Source organism: Mesoplodon densirostris, chromosome 5, assembly GCF_025265405.1.
Source record: "Mesoplodon densirostris isolate mMesDen1 chromosome 5, mMesDen1 primary haplotype, whole genome shotgun sequence".
Lineage (NCBI taxonomy): Eukaryota > Metazoa > Chordata > Mammalia > Artiodactyla > Ziphiidae > Mesoplodon > Mesoplodon densirostris.
In genome coordinates this window covers 111,822,052-111,838,885 of record NC_082665.1, presented here as the reverse complement: position 1 = coordinate 111,838,885, position 16,834 = coordinate 111,822,052, and the positions used below count along the sequence as shown (strand labels likewise).

At 37.0% G+C, this 16,834-nt stretch overlaps 1 protein-coding gene across 1 annotated transcript in view; it reads left to right on the top strand.

Annotated features, from left to right (window-relative positions):
- The window catches only part of P3H2 (prolyl 3-hydroxylase 2), a 164,450-nt gene that overhangs the window by 102,377 nt on the left and 45,239 nt on the right, over positions 1-16,834 (top strand). Inside the window, exons 2-3 of the mRNA XM_060099290.1 lie at positions 11,914-12,066; positions 13,739-13,928. Coding sequence (XP_059955273.1) covers positions 11,914-12,066; positions 13,739-13,928 — 343 coding nt within the window. The remainder of the gene's footprint in view (positions 1-11,913; positions 12,067-13,738; positions 13,929-16,834) is intronic.

Sequence of the window (16,834 nt, the reverse complement as noted above, 5' to 3'; positions counted from 1 at the left end):
CAAAAATAAGAAAACCAACAACCCAATTTAAAAATGAGTAAAGACCTTAACAGACACCTCACTAATGAAGATATACAGATCGTAAATAAGCATATGAAAAAATCCTCTGCATCGTATTCCATCAGGGAAATGCAAATTAAAGCAAAAATGAAATAATACTACACAACTATGAGACCAATATCCAGAACACTGACAACATCAAATGCTGGCAAGGATGTGGAGCAATAAGAACTCTCATTCATTGCTGATGGGAATGCAAAATGGTGAGGCCATTCCAGAAGACAGAATAGCAGTTTCTTACAAAACTAAACTGCTCTTACTACACCATCCAGCAATATCATTCCTTGGTATTTCTCTAAAGGAGTTGAAAACATGTTAGCACAATAATCTGCACCCAGATGTTTATAGCAGCTTTATTCATAATTTGCAAAACTTGGAAACAGCCATGACATACTGCTCATAAATACTGACATACCTACAGTATTTATTCATACTGTAGGTGAATAAATAAATAAACTGTGGTACATCAGACAGTGGAATATTACTCAATGCTAAAAAGAAATGAGCTATCAAGTGAAAAGACAGAGAAACCTCAAATGCACATCACTAAGTGAAAGAAGCCAATCTGAAAAGTCACAATACTGTGATTATAACTATATAACATTCTGGAAAAGGCAAAGCTATGGAGACAGTAAAAAGATCAGTAGTTGTCAGGAGTTGGGGTGGGGGTGATGAATAGATGGAGAACAGAGGATTTTTAGGCCATGAAAATGCTCTGTATGATACTATAATGATATATACTTGTCATTATACATTTCTCTAAACCCATAGAATGCATACTAGCAGTAGTGATTGCTATGGTCTTTGGGTGATTATGGTGTGTTGATGTAGGTTCCTCAGTTGTAACAAATGTACCACTGTGATTAGGGACGTTGATAACGGGAGAGGTTATGCCTGTTTGGCAACGTGGGGGTATATTGGAAATCTCTGTTTTTCTTCTCAATCTCGCTCTGAACCTAAAATTGCTCCAAAAATAAATAAATTAATTAAGTCTTAAGAAAAACATTTTTATACTTACCTCAAATATTGTAATTTTTATTTTTTGAATTATTTTTGAAATGAGACAGGGGTGATTTTCATAACTACACTCACATACATGCACACATAGATATATCTGAGTCTCTTTTTCCAAAAATAAAAGTCAAAACACCTCAGTTTAGTGTTCAAAGGTCCCCAAATTCCAGCTGCATTCAACCTTGCTTTCCATTACTCTGCAATCTAGTCCTTCCACATGAGCCAGTTCAGCCAAATTACTATTCTATAAAAACATCTGAGTCATTCCTATTTCTTCCTGCTCACCTTATTCTGCATCTGAGACATCCACATGTTTTCTATTCTTCAAGATCCAGTCTCAGTCCTCAGTTCTCGATGAGGCCTTTCCTGTACCTTCCAGGTTCCTGTGGTTTCAAATTTCTCTCAATTTCAATAGCACCGTGTTGACTGTAACTCACTCTGCCCTCTAATCCTGTACAGACTTTGTTCTTGATATTAATAGTCGGGTAAGTCTCCTTGCCCTGTTGGACTGTATTTAATAAAAGGTCAAGAACTATATTGTAAATATTTTATATCCTCAGAGAACATCTATCACAGTTCTTTCTATGGCAGAGGTGAGCAGGAAACACTTGTTACATGAACCAGATATGCATGAACTCACCTCTACTTTGAAATCACAGGGATTAAAATCCCAAATACATGTTTGTGAATGTTTTAAGAAAAGATGTAGATTCTAACCATAGCCTTGCCACTGATTTTCTATGCGGATGTTTTATCCACTGTAAAGTGAAGCACTAGTACTTTATGATTTAAAGGGCCTTTCTAGCCCTGGTTATCTTGGTTAATGGAAGTTAATTTTCAGAAGCAAGTTCCACCAAAGTAACAGAAAAATGTTCAGTAAGTAAGCAGATTTTCTCCCAGCTTTAACCTCCTCAGAAATTCAGGTGGACTGGAACTTCTTTCCAATACAGTCTATTGACCGAGGTATTGAGGAAATGTTTGGGTTTATATTTAACCTGTGTATATGGCAGGGATATTTAATTTACAATACAGCCTAAGGTTATTGCTGTGGCTGAATGTTTCACAAAGTACAGGTGTGATGTCAGAGGAGCTTAGGAAACATTGAAAGAACTCTATCATCAAAACCACCTCTTTGGGCTTCCCTGGTGGCACAGTGGTTGAGAGTCCGCCTGCCGATGAAGGGGACGCGGGTTCGTGCCCCGGTCCGTGAGGATCCCACGTGCCGTGGAGCGGCTGGGCCCATGAGCCATGGCCGCTGAGCCTGTGCGTCCAGAGCCTGTGCTCCGCAGCGGGAGAGGCCACAACAGTGAGAGGCCCGCGTACCGCAAAAAACAAAAAACAAAAAACAAAAACAAAAAACAAAAAAAAAACCTCACCTCTTTAATAAGATCCTGCAGCCTGTCAGGTTAAGAGTACCAATTAGTCATCCTGATGGGTTAAATACCTGAAAGGACCTTAGTTTCTTCTTGAAGTCCCCTTCAAGAGGGGTCTTTGGAGTGAAACTCCTTTTGGCTTGCAGCCATGGTGCTTTCTTTTACATGAGCTGAAGTGAAGGTTTTGAAATACTTTTTGAAGTAAATCTCCCCACCCTTATAAGAGCAAGAGAAAGTTTATATTTCATAGAGGAATGTGGCATATTTATACCAAAAAGGTACAAGTGGGAAAGCGTTTGATTTGCTTGCTTGCTTTTCTTATATTTCTCACAGTGGAATGGTTTGGGTGGAATGTTAAATTTGTTTCATAAACACAAAATGGAAGGGAGACCAAAATGAAAAGAAGATGGTAGAAATAGTAATGATAGCATTTTTCTATATGCTCACTAAACCCTAAAGCCCCTCCCCAAAACATCAATTTTGGCAAGCTATCTCCAGCGTTATCCTAGGACTGTTACAATTTTTAAGAAGGCAAAGCCCAGTGTGTTACTTCTTTTCCCTGACACATATTCCTTCATCTGTCCTGCGCTCAGGAAACGTGGGTGCTTATGAAAGAAACAGGAACTAAACCCAAACTTTGTTTCTCAGTCCTCGGTTCTTCCGCTCCTTCTCACCTATGACGAGCATTTTATACCCATCACTTTGTTATTTCACAAAACAATGTGGCTGATGTACAAAAAAGTTTTGAAAAGCTTTTTATATTCTCAAGAGCAGAAAAATCAGTGCCAGATCTATATTAAGCTTTTTCGCTGCTGATTTTTAAAGGGTATCTTAGAAGCAGAAAGCCCCAATCTAGTTTATTTGCCGTTTTGCAATTGTATTTGACAATAAATTCAAATGATTGCACCTTTGTACAGCTTGGTGTGAAGAATGTGATCTGGCTGCTGATCGCTGAGGAGATACAACTCTGGTAGTGAGCAATTAGGCTGTTGGCTCTAGCAAAGTGATGGCCAGCTAGAACTTTTTAATGGGTCACTAGGGATAGACAACATTCATCTCCATTTGTCATAATGAAAGCCAGGCAGAAGCTAAGCATGCGTGAACAGTTAGAACAACAAACTTTGTTTTCATACCATCAGGTTCATTAAGGGCCACTCAGTCTGTGCCAGCACTAGCTTCCCCATGGTGCCGTAGCTCATTGTTTGTATTATTATGTGCTCTTGTAAATAATGATCAACTACTTTTGCACTGGGCCCGGGGTGAGGTATAGGGGTTCATCTTCCAACTTCTTGAAGAATTTTGTAATAAGGATTGTGTATACACTCAATAAATGATCATTTTTATTATTTTAATTCTTATTAGTAGTATTGTAAAGTGCTTTGCAATCTACACAACAGTATATGGGTGTAAATTCTTGTTAACAAGCTCACAAACAAAATTATGCTCACATGATATGGCGGTCACAAAGGAGAGTACAATTCTGAGATCATAAAGAGGGACATTGGACTTCTATTTATTTATTTTTCAAAATCAGACACAAATAAGATTCTTTACATGTTAAAGTGATGATTACTGGAACAGTCATGGGATGTTGGCAAAACTGAACATGAAATGAGTGACAGCCACCTTCCAAAGACATTTTTAAAGAGGATGAAAGCTGTGTTTCGAAAAACAGTAGCAGGAAACAAAGGTCAGAGAGGTCTTCGCCTAAACTTTCTTTTCGGTAACGTTAGTCATTCTCTGACACCTCAAGGGAGACTTCTGGACAATACCACAGAGGTTAAGATGCCTTCCCAGTTGTTCAGTCTTACCCTGTCCTAATGTTTAAAACCAAAAATAACAGTAACATACCAATAAACTGTACACTAATTTCATTTGATCCGTGGCAGATATGACTTGCTCACATTCCATCACTGAGATAGTACTCTCTCCTTACCCGGCAGCCATCCAAGTCTTTTCTGTTCTCTTGTTAGGACTTAGACAATACACAGACAGCCTGAGGGACTGTGTCCAATTAAGCACACACATATTTTTTGGCTAATACTTTGAGTTCCCTGTTTTTTTTTTTCTTCTCAAAAACTCAAGGACTTTTTGTTTTAAATAGTCTCTAATATGAAGTAGCACGTTTAAAAGTTTTGCTCCTTCACTTTAGTGTTTTTGTTACCCTGAGATATGGTTTTTCTTTAGATAAGAAATCTTCCTGAAAGCTTAACTGATAGAATCTGTCGTTCCACTGAGTTCATACGGGTAAACTCATTTGACGGTGGCAAGGCACCATCAGTGTTTAACGTTCAGTTGTAAACATCAGATTAAAACTTAGAGCGTTTAGAAAAAACGGGAGTCTATTATTCAGGCTCAGGACAGTAAGTAATTGAAGAAAAGGATACAAACAGTTGGCAAAAGAGAGTGCTTTAAAAAGATGTGTTTCCTTTCCAGCTTACTCCACAGAGAAAATGTTACTCTTTAAATATGTCATTTCTCATCTAATCCTTACCAAATAGCATTTTGAAAGCTACAAATATTTACTTATAACCATGACTACACTTTAGACTAACATTCTGTAAATGCAAAGATAAGTTAATTTTCTTCATTTAGCATGAACAACTAATGTGTGAATTACTATGTGTTCTTTTTTTTTTTTTTTTTTTTTTGCGGTACACGGTCCTCTCACTGTTGTGGCCTCTCCCGCTGTGGAGCACAGGCTCCGGACGCGCAGGCTCAGCGGCCATGGCTCATGGGCCCAGCCGCTCCGCGGCATGTGGGATCTTCCTGGACCGGGGCACGAACCCGTGTCTCCTGCATCGGCAGGCAGACTCTCAACCACTGCGCCACCAGTGAAGCCCTATGTGTTCTTTAAAGCTAAAAAATTCTAAATTTTCTCCCTTGCCATGTAGGAAAGAATTTAATTACTAGAAATTTCCTTTACTACAGAGGTTTATCTTTTGAGTAAATTGCACATTTTCTGTATCCAAAAGAACTTTGAGTTACCTTGTGAAAGCAATTATTTGTATAATTAGATTTTTGAAATGGGAGCAAAAACAAAAAAACTCAAAGAAAAAAATGGAAATATACTAGCTTCACTTTGATATACTATAAACCAGCATGATACAGTTACAGTAAATGAAAATACAGTTTAGTTCTGAGCTTCCTTGTAGTCAAGATGAAAAGGACAACACAGTCTATCATGTAGTCCTCAATGTCTGGTGAAATTAATTTTATAAATTAATCAGGAAAATCAACCAATTATTTACTATAACTGAATTATGAAAAGAGCTCAATATATGGGGCTTTTTGCAAATTATATTAACAACATAAAGGACGGTAACATCGCCAGAAGTTATGGCATAAGAAGGAAAAGTTATTTTTCATATGGCTATTTTTGGACTCTCTAAAAATCTGACTCCATTATATGGAAATGTTTAGGAATTTCCTAAGATTGAATTCTCATGAAAAAGCCTGGTCATTACATTTGGAACACTGTAATTTGTAGGATTTAGTTTAATTCAGTAGTTCAAACAAACTGTTTCCAAATTTTGTTTCAAAATTGGATGGGTCTTTATTTTAACAGTATTCTCTTTTTTTTTTGGCCGTGCCATGGCTTGCAGGCTCTTAATCCCCCAAACAGAGATTGAACCTGGGCCCTCGGCAGTGAAAGCACGGAGTCCTAACCACTGGCAGTGAAAGCACAGAGTCCTAATCACTGGACTGCCAGGAAATTCCCAACAGTATTCTTTCAATATGTTGTTCAGTTATTTGAAGTTTATTTATTTATTTACTGATGTGGTTCTGTGAAGGAAAATTAACTTAGGGTTGACAAAAATTTGAGGTAAATTTGGAGACATTAGCAAGAGCTGAAGTATCTACAAAAATGTTGGGTATTGGGTATCACCATTAATAAAAATAGTCCTCCTGCTTCATAAAAGAAAGTTTTTAGCCCATGAATTTTTAGTGTTCAGGCTGATGTACATGCTGTAATCTGATGACTTCCTTCCCCCTGCATCTAGTGTGATTATGTTGCTAATCAGAACTTAAAAATTCTGCTGTGGCTTAGAAACAGGATGTCTTCACTGTCTATTTACATGTTTGGCAGTTGGTAAGAAACTTCATATGGGGTTAAAAATTCTTTAAAGTTGTTATATTGTGAAATTTAAGTAAAGAGCCAAGGCAAAAATATAGCACTGCATGAAACTAAAATGCATGATATTGGATGAATTCCCAAAGTTAGGGTAGGGAAAGTAGAGAAAGAATTCCTTTCCTTATTGAAAAAGTCGTTTGAGTACAAGAATGGAAATTACTTATTTCAGCCTTGATGTTTTATACTGGTTGTATAAAAGCCTTCAGAAAATGGAATGTGATCTTAAATATTCTCTTTCAAAAGGACGCAGTGTTCTTTTTTTTTAACATCTTTATTGGAGTATAATTGCTTTACAATGGTGTGTTAGTTTCTGCTTTATAACAAAGTGAATCAGTTATACATATACATATGTTTCCATATGGATGCAGTGTTCTTTACATGTTTTAATGTGTTTTAGAATTAGTCCCTTTCCGTTCTTGCACATGTCTTACAAGCTGTTCTAAACTCATACTCAAAATATTTGAGCTTCATATTTATACTAATTCAGAAGAGAGGGAACTTGTATATCTTTCCTAAAATAAATTTGGAAATTTTAGAATTGTTTCCTTTTGGGCTATGTGTCCGCCTTCGGAATTGAGAAACTTTGCTATGGCAAGGATGGGCAAAAATGGAAAGGAAGAGAAAGGAATGGAAGAGGGAGGGGTGAAAAATAGGGGGCAAACCTATGCTGTCCCATTTTTATTTTGTGATGTAAAAGCATTACCTCTGACCTGGATTACTGCAGTGTTCTCCTGCCTGCTACCAAAGATCTGTTCTCCACACAGCAGTCTGAATTATCATTTGAAAATATGTATCAGGTAATTAAAATTCTTTAATGATTTCCTCTTGCACTTAGAATAATGTTCAAACTCTTTACTGTAGCACACAAGTGATTGTTATCCAACTTCTCAAATCTCTCTTCTTAGTTTCTACTCTGCTTTTAAAACATGTCAAACTTTTTCCATTTCAGGGCCTTTTTGCTTGACTTTCTTTTGCCTGGAACACTCTTCCTCCTCTTCTGTTCATGACTGGATTTCAACATTTAAGTCTCAGCTCAAAAATCACATTGCAGAGACCTTACTTGACTAATTTATCTAAAGGAGTCCTGCTTTCACCCAGCCCAGCCAGCTCTTACTGTATTGTTTGTTCATTTATTTCTTCATAGCACTTAGTGCAATCTAAACTTATTTTCATTAATGATTTATTTACTTGAGGTTTGTCCCCTTGGAAGAGACTGTAAACACCTGGAAAGCAGGGTTTTTGTCTGTTTTGGCCATGTAGCTATTCTCATCGACTTTCAGACTTTCACAGTGCCTGGCATGGATTTAATGCAAAATAAATATTTGTTGAATAAATGAATGAGTGAAATAAATAATTTGGTATGGCTGGAGTACTGAGCCTGTGTTTTCTTGAATGGGCGATGGTAAATTATAAAACTTCTAGAAGTTTTTCTAGAACTTTCCTGGGAAAAGTTTGCATAGTGGTAAATAGGAGGAAGTTATGCTAGAAAGATAGGGCAGGGGTCAAATCCTACAGTTTCCTGAATGTCGTGGTACATAGTTTCTGGAATCACCTCTGTGGTCAATGGATACCTATTGACAGTTTTTAAGTAGTCAATGTACATTTTTGAAATGCTCCTTTATTATTCATTATGGAAAACCATTTGTGTGTCAGTAGAGTCTGGTTCACTCACCAGTTGACTGAGTAACTTCCAAACATCAGCAGGGTGTTGATTTAATCAGCCTTTTTTCATGCAGCATGGCTGGCAGGAGAAAATTTTTGCCTTAGTTCTTCACAGCCTGAGATGAAATGAACCAGTGCTTGTTGAAGGCATTTCTTACTCGGTAGAGCAGCAAGCTCCCCCAAAGCATGATACCATCTTGTTGAATCATTCCCCTTTCCTCAGTTGTTCTTTATTTTACAATTTACTTTTCTAATGCATAGAGTTACCCTCACATTAGAGTTACCTTCTCCTGTGATATGTTTTAATTTGGTCTGGTCTTAAAGGAAATCCAGTTTGAAGCCTTTTTTTTTTTTTTTTTTTTTTTTTGCGGTATGCAAGCCTCTCACTGTTGTGGCCTCTCCCGCTGCGGAGCACAGGCTCCGGACGTGCAGGCTCAGCGGCCATGGCTCACGGGCCCAGCCACTCCGTGGCATGTGGGATCTTCCCGGACTGGGGCACGAACCCATGTCCCCTGCATCGGCAGGCGGACTCTCAACCACCACACCACCAGGGAAGCCCCAGCTTGAAACCTTTAAAGGCAGTTAGCTTCTTGTTTGTTTCAATGGAGTAGCAGGTAGATCCTTCCTTAGCTGAAACCTAGTACTTATACAGCCTTATAATAATCTCCATCTAATATTACAGGCTTATATGTAGCACACACATGTTCACCTGGACTTTTCCTACCACTTCAGATGTGTGTATCTAATTTCAAAAATGGACTGCAAAGATATCAAGCTTCCAGTTAAAATGATGGCCTGTTTTATATATAATCTCTGGCAGCCAATTCTAGTTTCCTGAACTGGTTCACACTAATTTAAAAGCCAGTTCATGAATAAGTTTTATGGATTAACCTTAAGTCATGGAATCTTCTTTATATTTATATTGGGGAACATGATATTATGTTTAATACTGGGTTATAAATGGGGAAAGCACCAAGTAAGCAAAAAAACAATGTGGTCAAATTTAAGAGAAGGAACCAATTTGTCAGTGTTGGCTAACAGTTTTCAAGAGCTACTGAATCACATTCATCAGTGATAATCAGTATTGGAAGCTCTCAGTGTGAATGATGACTTTAGAGATGTTGTTATTAAACTTACATCCTTCTAGTCTATTATAGCTTATGAAGCACACTCACATGTAATATACCTTTTGATTTATGTGTAAATGTTTGCTTCTTATAATTTATTTTTCTCTTTTCTTAGACATATCGTAGACATCATATATATGTAAAGTAGATGGAAAACAAAAAAATAAATAAGTGGGCTTCCCTGGTGGCACAGTGGTTGAGAGTCTGCCTGCCGATGCAGGGGAAGCAGGTTTGTGCCCCGGTCCGGGGGGGTCCCACATGCCGCAGAGCGGCTGGGCCCGTGAGCCATGGCCGCTGAGCCTGTGCGTCCGGAGCCTGTGCTCCGCAGCCAGAGAGGCCACAGCAGTGAGAGGCCCACGTACCGCAAAATAAATAAATAAATAAATAAGTCATGTGGTCCCTATCCTCAGAAAGTTCTACTAGGAGTAACAAATATACTTAGGTAGGTGCCACATATGGCAGAGTATGATAAGTGCCAGTAGAAGAACAGGGATACAATGATATTGCAGTGCTTGACTGTAGTTTTAGGGTTGAGAAAAAATTTCTTAGAGAAGGCAAGATTTAAGCTTGGCCTTATAGGATATGTTAGATTTCAACAAGAAAATCCAAGTGTCAGAGGATCTCTAGGTCAGTGGAACAGTCTGAGCAAAACATGAAGATAGGAAAGTGCAAAATTTATAAAAATTTATCTATTTTCGTTCAATGTTAATGGCTGGTGTTATAAAACTAGAGCGTGTCAGTAGTAACGTGTTGTGTTCAGAACTTATAGTTTGGCCCTTAACTGGAGGCAGTTTCCACCAACCGCAAGTACCTCACTATATCCTCATAAATTATGTGTCTGTGGGAGTTGTAGACTATACATGCCCAGCATTAATGAGAGTATATTCAGATTCTTGAAATGAATAGATCTTATATAAATTGTATCCTTTTTTTTTAGGGTTTTAGTGATTTCTGAAGCACATTTATATATAATACACAATTAAATCATTCCAAAATCCTATGTAGTAGGTGGTGGTATGGCGGTTTCTCAATGGAGAACCAAGACACAAATGTTTAAATGACTTTTTCCAGGCTCACTTGATCAGTAAGTGTAGACACCTACCCGATTTAGAACCTATTCATTCTCCTCTATAGCTATATACTTGTCACTATGTAGACATCCATACAACTCATATTTGTCTGTGTTGGTGTATGAGAAATTGAGAAAATTTAAGGAAGAAACCAGGAATTCAAAATTAATGATTTTGACAGCAAAAATAATTCTGAAACCACAGAATGGAGAACAAAGGTAAAAGTGGCAAGGAAAGCTGATTTCAGGCAAGATTTAATGGAAGGAAGGCCAGTAGCTAAGAATATGCAAGTTAAAAAGAAAAGGAGAAGGCTTTACTATTATTAGACAAAGTTAAGGATATCAGATCTTAAAATAGGGCAGTTTATGTTTTCTGTAGTAAGGGATAAGATTCTTTATACATCATGAGAAGGCAGTGACTGGGAACTCAGGAACCTACTGCTACTTTCTATTTCTTACTAATACTTGAGTGTCCAGACTATCAGAAGGCTAATCAGTTGAATCTTATATGCCTTCCATGATTTTATATTTATTTGTTCAGTAACAGTGAGTTTTATTTCTTTATACTTCAAAATAGACCAAGCATAATTTGTTTTTCACCATGATAATGACTAGTACTAGTGTGAATATTTACTTTTCTGAAATGAGGCAAAAGGTTCTGTCTATAGACATTCTCCATGAATAAAGCATAGGGCAAAATGTATTAAATCAAGTAAATTTAATTACATTTTGTTACCAAAAAATGCATCATTGCACGTTACATGGAGAGCAGCTTATTAAGTGGTTTAAGAGGAGATTTATAGTGTCTTTGTAGTTTATTAAAAATCCTTCCTTTTATATTAATGAGAATCCAACTTGTAAGTTTGGAATCAATTTCTCAATCAAAGGAATGTGGTATAACATTTTGTGTGCTGTATTTAGCATCTCTTCTGGATTGGAAAAATTTATTCCTTTTAACTTTGTGTTCTTCACATTCTAAAGCCTGAAAACAGATTTGGAGGAGTGGGAGGTATCCCTAATCTCATCCTTCAGAAAGTCACAGTTTATTCTTCCATTGTCAGGATTAAAGGCAAAAGTAACAAAAAGAAAAGAAGAGAAAATAAAAGACAAAAATATTGAAAATGTGAATTAGAGGTGGCACAGCATTGGCAGATTTTAATTTTGATCAATCATAAGACAAACAGAAGCATGTAGATTCAATTTCCCAGAAAACACAGATGGCTTAGAACAGAGGGAAAAGAAAACAAACTTGGAACAAAGCACATTTATCCATTTTCACCAATGCCAAAATACCCACATATCATTTTAGGAGCACTGCTTATTAACCTCTTGCCCTTTAGTGTGGAGGCTGGGTAGGGTGAATGTGAACTAGAACTCAGCCCTGACACTTTCTGTCTGTGAGACCTTGGACTGGTACTGAACCCAGTTTAGAAATATTTGCCTTCATTTGATCCTCTTTTTTTCTCTTTATAGCTTAACCAGCTTGAAAAGGCAGTGGAAGCAGCACACACATTTTTCATGGCCAACCCTGAGCACATGGAAATGCAGCAGAACATCAAGAATTACAGAACGATGGCGGGCGTTGAAGACCTCCAGCTGGTAGATCGGGATGCCAGACCACACCTGGTGAGCTTTGGGGACCCTGTCCTAACCATGAGGAACTTAGTGCTCCTAACTTTCAATGGACAAAAAGCAAATTCCTATGAATGGATATCTCACATTGATTCCAACGTCTAATACAGTATCATTTTTACACTTTCAGAGTTCCCAAGATGAAGTATTGTAATTCAGGGTTGAAAAATTGAAAGAAAAAGAAAATTAACTTAGAAAATCAGTATGATATGGTGAAAAGTAAGATGTGACATAAATGTCTGTAACCCTCTCTGAGCCTCAACACCCACTCCAGCACTTCAATTTTACCCACTGGAATTGAAGCCCATGTGAATTGCTCAGGGTCACACCACGGTCCCAGCAACCAGTCCAGTGACTTTTTCCACAGTACCTGTATTTTTCAAATTTTGATTTTTTTTTTTTTTTTTTTTTTTTTTTTTTTTTTTGCGGTATGCGGGCCTCTCACTGTTGTGGCCTCCCCCGTTGCGGAGCACAGGCTCCGGACGCGCAGGCTCCGGACGCGCAGGCTCAGCGGCCATGGCTCACGGGCCCAGCCGCTCCGCGGCATATGGGATCCTCCCAGACCGGGGCACGAACCCGTATCCCCTGCATCGGCAGGCGGACTCCCAACCACTTGCGCCACCAGGGAGGCCCAAATTTTGATTTTTTTAAGCTACATAATTATTCCTTTAAATGAAATCTTCCTTGAAATTCACAGTGTGTTGAAAGGGCTTCTTTTTCAATTGGATACATCACCATTCTCAATGTGTGGCCTCCAAGAGGATTGAAGAAAAGGCTAAGAGAGGAAGACTTTAGATGAAAGTCTTTTCTCCTTTTTTTTTTTTTTTTTAAATGAACTATGTTCCCTGGAGCCACATTATTATGATGGTTTTCGTGCTCTTGTACATTGGATGTCTTAAGCTGAGTGCAGTTTAGGGGATCCTTTCTAATTACAGGAAGGTACTTCTTTCCTTCAATGCTGTGATCTGATCTGTGACAAATCTGTACTATACACTATGTAAGTGGCTAACAAGTCAACTGCAAACCAACTGAATGCACAAATCTTAGTGCTGGTACTGAAATCTATTCAAAATAGTCATCATGATCTCAAAGTTTGTTTCAAAATTTACAAGCATCAAGTGTCAATTAAAACTGAAGATGAAACATTAGTGAATGTTGAATTCTCATATTTTAGGTGTACTTCCTTTTTAGATTTTTTGGTTCTCTGCTAATTTTACCATACTCTTTCATTTAAATTTCTTACACACTAACTTTGTTTATGCAATTGAAATAAAATTGCAGTATACACACACACACACAAAAAAGAAATATTTGAACCAGGCCTGGAATTGAGTGTCACATCCACCCACATCCATCTTCCTGCACTTTGTTGCATGGCCCTACCTGCATTCAAAAGGGTTAGACAATATAGTCTTGAGTGAGCTCAGGAAGAAAATGAAATTGATTGATGCCACAGCAGTAGGCTTGCTCAGTCAGTCCCTTCTCATTTACAATTAGTTGAAGCCAGGGAAGTTTCCCTTTATCTCCCAGTGCAATCCTTCTTTATCTTCCACAGTGCAAGAGTCCCACACCCACCTACCTAAGTGATCCAGAGTCTGCCTGCATTTTGCCATTCAAGTGCCCCTTAGGTGCTCTTTGAAAAAAATGTTTCTCTGTTTCTTTACAGGAGAGTTACAGTGAAGGAGTTAAACATTATGAGGCAGATGACTTTGAACTAGCTATCAAGTACTTTGAACAAGCTTTAAGAGAATATTTCAATGAAGATATGGAGTGCAGAGCCCTGTGTGAGGGGCCTCAGAGATTTGAGGAATATGAGTACTTAGGGTATAAAGCTGGTCTCTATGAAGCCATTGCAGGTAAAGTTTATTTTTCCCTTGATTTCCTGATTATAGAAATACTACATGCCATCTGTAAAACTATTCCAAAAATGTAGAAGTATATATTGTAAAAAGTATAATTGTAAAAAAATTCTCATATATGTATCCCATCCTCTCTCCTGTGGATTACTTTCCCTAGCTTAAATTTTGTTGACTATGCTTCCAAACTTTTTCAGATACATACATAAATATTTAGGTATTTATTTATAGTTATTATTTCATTTTTATAAAAATAAGACAACACTGTAAATATTGATTTTCAGTATATGTTTTGTTTTTGTTTTACTTTATGCTTAACAATGTATTGTGGACTTCTCATGTAAGTACATGTAGATCTACCTTATTGCATTATATGGGGAAAGCATAATTTATTTGACCAGTCCTTTATGATGAATACTAAGGAAGTTGCAGTTTTTTCTTATGATTAATAAGTAGTAGTGAATACCTTTGTATAGTCTTCTTCTATTACTTAAATGAATATTTGGTTACATATGGGAATTTAATATACCACAATTTAAAATAGTACGTAAAGTTCATTATACATTAATGGGGGAGGTTGACTAGTTAACCATGAATGGTGGGGACTGAGTTCTCCACTGCATATGAAAAAATACATGAAATAAATTCTATTATATTAATAATATGAGTAAAAATAGAACTGTTAGAAGAAAATGCAAGAGAATATTTGTATAACAGTAGGAAAGCTCTTCTTAGCATGATGAAAGACAAGAAATTTTAAGTAAAAGATAGATTTTACATAAGATTTGTAAATATAAAAGATACTTTAATCAAATTGATTTATAATAACAAGTGGAAAAAGTTGCAGAATGTTTACAGGAAAACAGTTAATATCATTAATACTTAAACACAGACTGTGAATTATTAGTAGTACTGGTAATTCATTTCTTATTTATTGGTAGTAATAAAAATAAGCAAAATTTATTTAACAGTTAAAATATACAGAGCATTTTATATAGTTATATCTCTTTTAATCCTATAAACAACTCCTTGTAGGTATTGTTATTAACCCTCTTCTCCCCTTTTAAATGAGGAATTTAGACCTCAGAAAGATTAAGTAATGGGATTAAGGTGAAACTGGGAATCAAACCTAGGATTTTCTCGCTCTAGAGCCCATACTTTGAAGATCTACACAGTTGAAAAATGGGCAAAGTTTATTTATTCAATAATAAACGTTTAACACATATTTGTTGAGTGCATATTGTATTCCAAGTTATAAAACATGAAAAACAATGTTCAACTTCTCATATACTCATAGAAATGCAAATTAATGAAGTCAGTTTTCTTTCCCCAACTTCCAATGTTTTCTGTCTTCATAAAAAGCATCACTCACCTAGTAGCTCAAACCAAATCCCTAGAAGTTATCTTTCAATCCAACATTTCCTTCAATTCTTATTCCCTTCCGACTTGTTACCAAACTTTGAAAGATGCTACTTCCTAATAGCATTTGAGATTTCCTGGTTCCCTCCACTCCTTTTGCTACCACCCTGGTTCAAATCAACACTATATTTTAACTAATTCACTGTGATAGGCTCCTTGCTGGTCCTCATGTTCTGATCAGGTTTTACTCTGTAAGCAGACAGAACAGTTTTCCAAAAAACAGAAAGTCTGCTCATAGATATGCTGAATCACCCCCCTGTCACGCCACTGGCTTCCATTGCACTTGAAATAAAACCCAAAACCTTTAACAAGGACTTTCATGACTGCATACTAGTGTTCATTTTCATTCTCTCTCTTTTTCTATCCCTTTAATCCATTCCAACTGTACTTATTTTAATTCCTAAGATACACCAGGCTCATTTCCACTTACAGACTTGAAAATGTTGTCTTCTCTCACTTGGTTATTACCCTATCTTGTTAAGTGCTTAATCCTCATTGCCTACTTGTAGTGACTGGCAAATAGCAGGTGCTTAGTGAATATCTGTTAAATGAATGGGTGGAAGGAAGAAAGGATGAGGGAAGGAAGGAAGGAAGGAGATGATATATCCATCAATCACACTGCAGAGATTAAAAGGGTTAATAATACTCTATATTTGTGAAAATATAGGTCTTAAATTGTTGAGATTTTTTTGAATTTTATTTTATTTATTTTTTTATACAGCAGGTTCTTATTAGTTATCCATTTTATACATATTAGTGTATATATGTAAATCTCAATCTCCCAATTCAACACACCACCCCCCCCCCCCGCCGCTTTCTCCCCTTGGTGCATCTGTGTCTCAATTTCTGCCCTGCAAACCAGTTCACCTGTACCATTTTTCTAGGTTCCACATATATGCGTTAATATACAATATTTGTTTTTCTCTTTCTAACTTACTTCAGTCTGTATGACAGTTTCTAGATCCATCCACATCTCTACAAATAAACTAATTTCATTCCTTTTTGTGGCTGTGTAACATTCCATTGTATATATATACCACATCTTCTTTATCCATTTGTCTGTTGATGGGCATTTAGGCTGCTTCCATGCTCTGGCTATTGTAAATAGTGCTTCAGTGAACATTGGGGTGCATGTCCCTTTTTGAATTATGGTTTTCTCTTGTTATATGCCCAGTAGTGGGATTGCTGGGTCATATGGTAATTCTATTCATAGTTTTTTAAGGAACCTCCATATTGTTCTCCAAAGTGGCTGTATCAATTTACATTCCCACCAACAGTGCAAGAGGATTCCCTTTTCTCCACACCCTCTCCAGCATTTGTTGTTTGTAGATTTTCTGATGATGCCCATTCTAACTGGTGTGAGGTGATACCTCATTGGAGTTTTGATTTGCATTTCTCTAATAATTAGTGATGTTGAGCAACTTTTCCTGGGCTTCTTGGCCATCTGTATGTCTTCTTTGGAGAAATGTCTATTTAGGTGTTCTGCC